Source organism: Myotis lucifugus, unplaced genomic scaffold (assembly GCF_000147115.1).
Source record: "Myotis lucifugus unplaced genomic scaffold, Myoluc2.0 scaffold_714, whole genome shotgun sequence".
NCBI lineage: Eukaryota > Metazoa > Chordata > Mammalia > Chiroptera > Vespertilionidae > Myotis > Myotis lucifugus.
This window is the reverse complement of record NW_005871762.1, coordinates 295,587-304,564: the sequence shown is the minus strand read 5'-3', so window position 1 is coordinate 304,564 and position 8,978 is coordinate 295,587. Positions and strand designations below refer to the sequence as shown.

Below are 8,978 nucleotides of genomic sequence, written 5' to 3'. Positions count from 1 at the left end.
CTGGGCACTGACGCGGCACTCCCCTGGGGCAGGAAACATCTGCCTCTGTCACATGGGGCTCTCGGTGACCACAGGGTGGGAGACAGACACTGGTGGGGCCTCCACGGGTGGGGATAAGGAGCCTCCTAACCCTGGTTGGCTCAGTGCTCAGGAACAGACCCCACCCCGAAGGCAGGGCTGGGCAGGGCAGGGCTGGGCAGGGCAGGGCTGGGCCCAGCTAAGGAATAAGCAGGAGGATGAAGGCAGCTGGAGGGCAATAGGGAAGGAGGAAAGATGACTTTGGGGTCTTCCAAACATAGAATCTGAGGATGCAGAGCTGGGAGGGACGGAGGGAGTGTCCTGCCCATGGTCCCAGGCCTTCTGGTCCTAAGTTCTGTGTGAGTGTCCCCACCCCAGCTCTCAGGCGACTGTCCTTCTCCTGAGGTCCCACCTCAGGAGGAAGCCCCACCTGATGTGGGCGGGGCCTGTCTTGTTTGATGGGTCCGCTGGGAGACCTTTCCAAGGTGGTCCCACGGCTTCAGTTCTGGGAAGTGCATTATTTCTTTGATAATTACTCCCCCGTTTTCTTTCTCCCCCTCCCCCCGTGTTTTTCTGGAACTCCTTAATTAGTTGGATATAAAACCTAATGCATTCATTTTCATACCCTTTTTCTCTTATTTTCCTTCTCTTGTGGTCCATTTCATTCTGATTTCTGGAAGATAGCCTCATCTTTTTCTTCCATCCCTTCTACTACTGGCTTTTAAAGTTTTCTTTTTTAGTGTTCTTCATTCACCAGATTTCCTGTTCTCCAAGCAGTTCTTCATTCGATCACACTTTTGTCTCAGGAATGCACTATCCGCTCTGCTGGGGAGACAGTTCTTTGTAAAGACGTTCCCGTTCCTGCCTGGCGGGGGCCTCCTAAGCGAGGGCCCGACCAGGGTGTCCAGGTGGGTGAGTAGCGAATACGCCAAGAGACGGTCTCATCTCCAGCGAGGTTTGCTTCCGTCCTCTCCTCCCTCCCTGGGGAAGGTGGGGTGGTTTGGTTTTGCTTAAATTTTATTTTTCAATGGCAGTTTACACTCCATATTATTCTGTACCAGGTGGGTACTTGTTTTGTTTTCAATAGAAGAGGACCCTGAGCCTCAGGAGTTAGGAACTTGCTTAAAGTTTCTTAGTAGGAGGCAAAGCTGAGGTTTGAAACCCAAGTATCTGACCCCCTTCAGCCCAGGGTGCCCCCAGAGAGTCCGATGGCGAGGAGAGGTCCGCCTGCGCCCCGCCCCGGGCCTGCCCCGGGTCCACCCACCAGGCAGCCTCCCTGCCATCTCATCAGCGTGGTGCCTGGGGAGGGGCGGCCGGGAGGTGGAACCAGGCTCAGTTTGGGCTCCACCAGTCTGTTCATGTCCTGTGCTGGGGACATGAGGAGGAAGTTTCCCTGCCCGAGTCAGAGGCCAGGGAAACAGATGGGACCAGTGGAGCTGCGTCACTGGGGAGCGGGCGAGGAGGGGCCGGGCTGGGCGGGGCCGGGCAGGGTTCCAAGGCTGCACCAGGGATTCAGGGCCCCAGGCTCCCAGCCCCGGTTAGGGGCAAAGCAGCCACGTGGCCGCGGGCGGGAGCTTCTGCCCTGGGTGTGAAGGATGCCTTTCCTCCTCCGCCCGAGGCCCTCCCGGGTGGTCTCGGCCAGGGCTCCCCATCGCTCGGGGCCTGGTGGGTGTGGGTACCAGGATAGCTGAGGTTCACCCCCTCACCTCCCACAGTGCTGCCTCTGACACCTTTATTTTTTTTTTCATCCATTTAAATTGTACATTGAATGTGTACCACTCAGTGGCTTTTAGAACACTCACAATTTTAGGACGTTGTCATCACCCCAGGAAGAAGACCCACATCCCTTAGCACAGTCACTCCCCACCCCCAGCAACCACTGATCTCCTTCCTGCCTGTGGATTTGCCTTTTCAGGACAACAATGGGTTGTACAATGTGGTGACCGGCTTCATGCGCTGATCATAAGGTTCCTCCACGCTGTGGCGTGTCAGCGCTTCGTTCCTGTTGTCAAATAACAGTCCATGGTGTGGGTGGACGTGTTTTAATTGGTGGACCTTTGGGTTATTTCTCCTCTTGGCACCTGGGAACCACACGGTTGTGAGCTCTCTGCACAGGTGTGTGTGTGGACGGGTGTTTTCTTCTGCTACGTTTCTAGGAGGGCGTCGCTGTGTCCGTGGTGATGCTCCGGTAACTGCTGGAGAGTGTCCTGACCACCTTTAGAACGGCACCGGCCCGGCCCTTCTGCACACCCCGTACCCCTGACCGCTGACCGACTTGTCTACTGTCGGCTTCCTCTCCCTCCATTAGAACTTGGCTCCTCGGGGGCCGACATCACTGCCTGTTCTGTTTGCTCTGTGTCTCCAATGCCTGACACAGAAAAGATCTGTTGAATAAATGACTGAGCTGGAGGAAAGGGCACCTTGAACGCCAAGTGCAACTGGATGTCCAGGCTCTACTGGGACCTTTGGGTAACCCTCACCCGTGTGAGCCTCAGTTTCCCTTCTGTGCAATGAGGGGCTTTGGTCAGGAGTTCCCGGTTCTGGGGTGCTGCCCTCTGTGACTCAAGTCCTGGAGGGAAGTAGCGTGATGAAAGTGCAGCTCCGGGGAGAAGAAGGGATGAGTCAGCTGGGAGCTGGATGGACGTGGGTGGGTGGGAAGGGAGGAGGGAGGCTGGGACAGGGAGGCCAGCAGTGATCCTGGGGACTTATGGACGGGAGGCAAGAGGAGGAGAGGGAGACGAGGCTAGAGAAATCCCAGAGGAGGCAGGACTGGGCAGTTAGCTCTAGGAAAGGGAGAGAGAACAGAAAGATGGCCTGTTTGGAGCCTGTGAGAATGGAGGGACAGGGTACCCTAAGGTCTTAGGTCCCAATGAGCCAGTCGCTTTTCCTCATCAAGATTTATTCTCCTAACCCTGAAGCAAAAGAGAACTCCATGACGCCCCAAACAACCAGTTAAACATGAAATCTCAGATTTATTTGTGAGAATGTTTGCTGTCCACCACACACACACACACACACACACACACACACACACACACACACACATAGCCCTGGGCCCGGGGAAGCAGAGGACAGGCAAAGTGCTGTTTTGCCAAAGCAGAACCAGGAGTCTTGGTGGCCGAGGGGCGAGTGCACAGGCAGGGTGGTCCCCGCAGACCCCTCCAGGCGTCTTGTTCACGTGGGGTCCTCTCCTCTCAGGTGTCTCTCAGCCCTGCAACACACCGAGTCCTCCCTCACCCCTCTCAGCCACCACGCCCTCTCTCCCTACCTCGCCCTCTCTGCCCCGTCTGCCCTCTCTGCCCCATCCACCCAGCCGCACTGCTCTCCAAGCTCACCTGTCATGGCCACAGTCTGGAGCTGGTCACCTGGGTCACAGTCAGGCCCACTGGCCGGGGGTCTCCCCCGTGTCTGCCCACGCCAGGCCACAGCCCAGAGGGCGCTGGCTGCGAGCAGCTTGCCGAGAAAGATGCAGGCCAGGAGGAAAAGGATGGAGGTGGGTGGGAAGGGGATCTCTTCCGGGAGGCTCCTTGGAGAACAAGGAGAACATGTGGGAGGCCTCGGGGTGGCCTCAGAGAAGGATGGGGAGACACCAGGAGCTTCCGGGGCTTCGAGTACCCCCACCCCCACCCCTGGGATGCAGCTCCGTGGGGCTCGGGAAGCCTGGAGTCAGGAGACCCGAGTTCTAGGCCGGGCCTGCCTGCCAAGTGCATTGCAACACATCACCTCCCTCGCTGCACAGTGTCTGCCCTGCGTGATGGGGTATGAGATGTGTGAGCGTGTGGAGGGGCACCCGTGTGCTCCATGGTTATATTAACATGTTTAATACCAGTACATGGACATGAGCCAATCAGACTGATTCTGGTCCCATCAAAGGAGCGGATCTGGGGACCCCAGTTTTGTACTGAAGCACTAAAACTTCACTGTTGCTGGATTGTGGGGATGCAGGGGGCTGACCATTCAGGATTCTTGGAGCCACCGCTATTTACAAACTGTTGTGAAAGAATTTCAACGTTTTAGCGCCTGGCAGTCACGCCAACACACACAGGCCGGCAGCCTGTTTAGACAGAACCATCCCCGGCCCTTCCCGCTCTGACTGCCTTGGACTCCAGTCCTGGGACCCACAGCCGGCCCCATCCCCCTGCCCTCTGCTGGGTGGGGCCTGCGGGATCTTAGGGGAGACCTGTCACTGTACCTGGAGATGCTGTGCTCCACCTGGGCGTCCTCAAAGCTCTGGGACTGCTCGGGGGTCCAGAGCTCACCGCGGTCCTGGCCATCGAGGGGGTCTGTGGAGACAGAGCCGGTGACCTTGGGGAGGACCTCCTGGGTGGGGTGAGGCCTGTGGGGGTCAAGTTGTTAGCCCCCTGAGCCTCCGCTCTCTCGCCTATGAAGTGGGCAGTTAGGAGCCCCCCTCAGTAACAGTGCTGCGGACTCAGTGGAACAGCCTTCGCAGGGCCCACCACCTCCCAGCGCTCAGTAAGTCTCAGGGTCTTTGGGAAGATCACGTGGAATAATGGATGTACTTGCAAGTCCTGAGTGAAGTGCTAAGCCACCAGCCTTGAGTTATTGTTATTATTATTATTATCATTGTTCTGCCACCATCCAGGGAGTCGGCTGGGCCTTAGACCCAGATAAGGCTGAACTTTTGTGTCCTCACCCCCTACTCCTCTTCCCACTTAGAAAGATGGTGAAAATGGGGCTTGGGGTCTGGGCAGACAGTGCCCCTAAGCTCCCTCCTCAGACAAATGCTACCCTGGAACCTCGTTCCCATGAGAAAGCACATGCGGGGGGAGGAGCTGGGAAGAAGAGAGTCAGAAAAGGAATGGTAACCCTGAACTTTCCTTTAGATCTTTCCTTTAGGGCACGCTCACGTTCTCCCTCCCCCCACCCCCCTGCCAGAGGCTTCCCTGGAGGGTATCCCCCAGGCAAAGCTTGGGTGGGGAGGACCTGGGCAAGCCTGGGTGAGGATGCCAGGCAGTTCACAGCCGGAGGCTGGGGCGGGGCTGTCACACACACACACACACACACACACACACACACCCGCACCTTTAACTGCATCTCCCGTGTGCTTCACAGGAGCCCTAGGTCAGCAGGACTTAAAGATGAGGGGTTACAGAGGTGTGCACGCTGCCCAGGGACACGGCCGTTCCTTTCTGCACCTGCTTGTTTTTCTGCACCTGGTTGGGGCTTAATCTATGCTGGTAGGTCCCCTGGGTGGTTGGGTGAGGGAATTCAGGAATCTCCCCCTACTCCTTCAGGACCCCCTACAGTGTTCACTTCCCACCGATGGGCATGGAAGCAGAACCACAGGTGGTGCCCTGTGCGAATTAGAGATGGGTCCCCCTCCTATGGGTGATGCAGGGGGTGGTCTGAACGGGGGAGCCGGGTGGGACTGTGGCACCTGGTGCAGTGAGCAGCCTGCACAACCCCCCACGCTGGCCTCGGTGGGGCTTTCCCAGGGCCCCGGGCCCCAGAGAGGGGTCCTGTGCACAGACACCCACGGCACGAGCCCGGCCTGAGGACCTCCGAGGGGCCGCCCGCTGCCCACTCACCGGCCAGCACCTCCACGAGGACCTTCCTGAGGGTGTCGGCCTCGCCCCCACGGAGGCTCTGGCACTGGTAGAGGCCGGCGTCCTGCGCCTGGAGGTTCCGCAGCGTGACGGTGAGCGTGCCGCCCAGCGCATCGTCCGTGATGGCCGTGCTCCCGTTCCGCATCTTCAGGAAGGACAGCAGCCACGAGCTGTGGGTGCTGACCACCCGCCCGCACGGGCCCTCGGCGTCCAGCTGGCGGCACCAGGCCTTGCGGCGCCCCCAGTGCTTCCGGGAGTCATAGGGGCAGGACACCCGCAGGGACTGGCCTGCCAGGCCCCGGAGCACCGTGGTGTTGAGGCCTCGGGACAGCTCTGGGGAGGAGACATTCCTTCACTCTTCCACTCATTTATCAAGTATTAATTGAACACCTACTATGTGCCGTGAACAAAAGAGACAGAAATCCTGCCCTCACGGGGCTTGGGTTCTTAGAGAAGCTGGAGGAAGGGGGCGCAGTCCAGGCTGTGTTTGTGGGAAACTGGGAGCCATGAAACCCAAGTCCAGGTCTGCCTCTGTCATCTGGACAGAGGAGTCGGATGGGGTGGGGCCCGGTGGGCAGTGAGCAATCGCACAGCCACCCACGGGGCCCTCGGTGGGGCTTTCCCAGGTCCCTGGAAGCCCGAGGGCAGTTCTGCTGAAGTAACGGACCTTCTCGGGGCCTGTTTCCAAAAACACTGGGTCTTAGAGGCCCCTCCAGCTCTTTCTGCACATCTTCTCCCCATCACATGAAACGAGGCTTCGCCTCACCCCACTCCCTCCCAAGAGAGACAGCTGGGGACACCCTCGGGTCTGGGGCTGGTTCCACGGGGAGGGCAGCACCCCGCACTGGCCATGTTGTTCCTGTGCCACTGCCCACGCCGGCTCTGCGCTCTGCTCTTTCTGACCTTTAGCTTCCAGCTTCCCTATTTCTGCGGCTCTGTTCCCCTTTCAGGATGGACTCGTCTCAGAGTTATTTTGGGGGAGACACGAGGCTGCTATTTTGGGGTCCTCCTTGGGGTGGGGGAGATGGGCTCAGAGCACCCATCCACTTCCAGGGCAGGGGCTGCAAGTGAGCCACCCAGAGCCCTCTGCCTCAACTTCCCCTCTCGGCCCTTCTCCCTTCACCCATCTTCAAGCATCTGGGACAGACACTTGAAAGCTAGGATTGGGGGGCTGGTGGCCTGCCTTTTGGAGCCAGAGAGACCTGGTCAGCAGTGGCCCCTCCACACATCTTCCCATTCACCCCTCTGCCTCTAGGCCGGCGCCCCCCTCCTCCACACCCCCCAGCCGATAAACTGCAGGAGCCAGTCTCCATGGGACAGGCTCCTCCCACCCAGGTTTGCCTATTGTTGGGGAGTGAGAGGCACCACTCCCCCAAGGAGGAAAGACTGTTGTGGGCAAGAACCGGGGGTGCCAATCCCCCCAGCTCACAGACAGAAATATTTGCCCCTCCCCCCCCCCCCCCGCCCTTCCCAGGGCGAGGGAGGGAAGGACCTTTTGAGCCTGGGGAAGGGGGCCCCCAAAGGACACGAATTTTCAGCCCCCAGGGTTCTTTTCCTCCCCCCCCTCCCCCCCCCACTTCCTCTGGGGGCTAGTCGTATGCTTAAATGGTTTATAAGTTTTCGGGGCTTTTACCCAGTGCCCCCAAACTTCCCCCCAGCCACTAGCTAGTGCTGGGAGAATGCCACCAAGCTCCTTTCGAGGGGCAAAAACAGGCCCAGAACCCCGCCAGCCTTTCACACCAAAAAAATACAAAAGAGTCTGGGGTTTCTGATATTTCTGATGCCGGGAGGGGGGGGGGGGCGAGCAGGAGGATGTGGGTCGGTGGGAGAGAGGGGACTTGCACCTCCTTCTGCCCAGTGCTCCCCCCCGCCCCCCCTCCCCCCACCACCTGCCAGGTACTCAAGGGAGGGGAAGGAAAGAAGCCCTCTGCGGGGCAGGGAGGGACTCTACCTGTGACCGAGAGCAGGACGAGCAGCCCGAGAGGCCCCATGGCAGCCTGCCCTGGCGGAGGCAGACGCAGAGTGCCTTGTGCAAGATCCCGTCTTTCCCTTGTCTGCAGAAAGGAGAGGGTCTGGCAGTCAGGCGTGTGCTGACTGGCTCCTGGGGGTTGAGCAATAGTCAGGACTGGGGTCTGGCTTTGTGTTTCAGGGAGGGGTGGCGGGTAGGGGAGGAGAGGAGAGGAGGAGCCGCTGCTGCAGACCTCCGAGAGGCCAGCCCCCTCCGTCTATGCCAGCCAGGGTCACCGCATGGCTGGGGCTGGGCAGGGTCCGAGGCTGAGAGCCTCGCCGGGGATCACTGACCTCACAGCCGGGGTCAGGCCCTCCTCCAGGGCCACTGCCTGCATCCTCTGGTTCCAGCCTTGCAAGGGCTGGAGAAGGGTCTCCTCTTGGAAGAAGCCAGGACCCACCCCAGCCCCTCTAGTCCTTCCCTCTGGCTGGCGTCCCCGCAGTGTGGAGCATGCAGAACTCGGGCTGGAGCCAGACTTGTGGCTTTAGGTCACTTCTTACCTCCTGTGTGTGCAGTCACAGCCTCTCTGTCTCCGTTCCTGTACCTGTGAAATGAGAATAATAACCGCGTACAGGGTTACTGGGAGCATCACATGGACTTCCACAGGCAAAGTGCTTCAGAACAGGGCCTGACACACAACAAACATGCAGCACAATTAACTAGTACTGTTATCCTAGTTAGCAGGACACACAGCTAACACTCAGCACAATTAACTAGTACCATTATCCTAGTTAGTAGGACACACAGCAAGCACTCAACACAATTAACTAGTGCCATTATCCTAGTTAGCAGGACACACAGCAAGCACTCAGCACAATTAACTAGTACCATTATCCTAGTTAGCAGGATACACAGCAAGCACTCAGCACAATTAACTAGCATCATTATTCTAGATGTCAGGGGAAGAAACAACGGGCTGTCTTCGAGAGGGAGAGTTTTCTCTGCCACCTGGACTCTCCTGCCCAAGTTTGGCCTCCTTAGCACAGCGGCGCCTCCTGGGGGCACATGCTCACATGACCAGTATTTTGTGCACACACACACCTTGAACTCCCCACCATCCTATGGGGGAAGACAGGACATGACATTTTCTGGAGATCTGGGTGTGAGGTGTGCTTTTTCCATGGGTTCGGGTCCTATGAAGGGTGATCCAGGCGAGATGGCCGTGTGAGTCAGGACGGGGTGGGGGAGGCAAAGCAACTCTCAGCGGCAGGAAGCTGAGTCGTGCTGGCGCAGGTGCAAGAGAGGCTGGGAGCCCAGTGCTGCCCTCCATCCTCAGGGTCTACTTTGGTTTCCTGCAAGCACTCTGATTTGTTCTTTCATTCATCGATTTGCCCATATTTACTGTGCATATAGCATATGGACAGGGAATGTGTGTGGAGATGGGT

The 8,978-nt window shown here is 58.4% G+C and overlaps 1 protein-coding gene across 2 annotated transcripts; it reads right to left on the bottom strand.

The window, feature by feature from the left end:
* Nucleotides 1-3,045: 3,045 nt before the first annotated feature.
* On the bottom strand, nt 3,046-7,632 carry TREM2 (triggering receptor expressed on myeloid cells 2). Of its 2 annotated transcripts, XM_006105676.3 has the most exons (5): nt 7,537-7,632; nt 5,568-5,918; nt 4,211-4,301; nt 3,354-3,544; nt 3,046-3,229 (listed from the first exon to the last, which is right to left on the bottom strand). In XM_006105676.3, exons 1-5 carry the CDS (start codon nt 7,574-7,576, stop codon nt 3,213-3,215), a joined length of 690 nt encoding a protein of 229 aa, XP_006105738.1. In that variant the 5' UTR covers nt 7,577-7,632; the 3' UTR covers nt 3,046-3,212. The 2 variants fall into 2 exon arrangements, with proteins under 2 accessions (XP_006105738.1, XP_023602406.1); XM_023746638.1 differs by lacking the exons at nt 3,046-3,229; nt 3,354-3,544 and adding an exon at nt 3,554-4,007.
* Between the last annotated feature and the right edge of the window lie 1,346 nt (nt 7,633-8,978).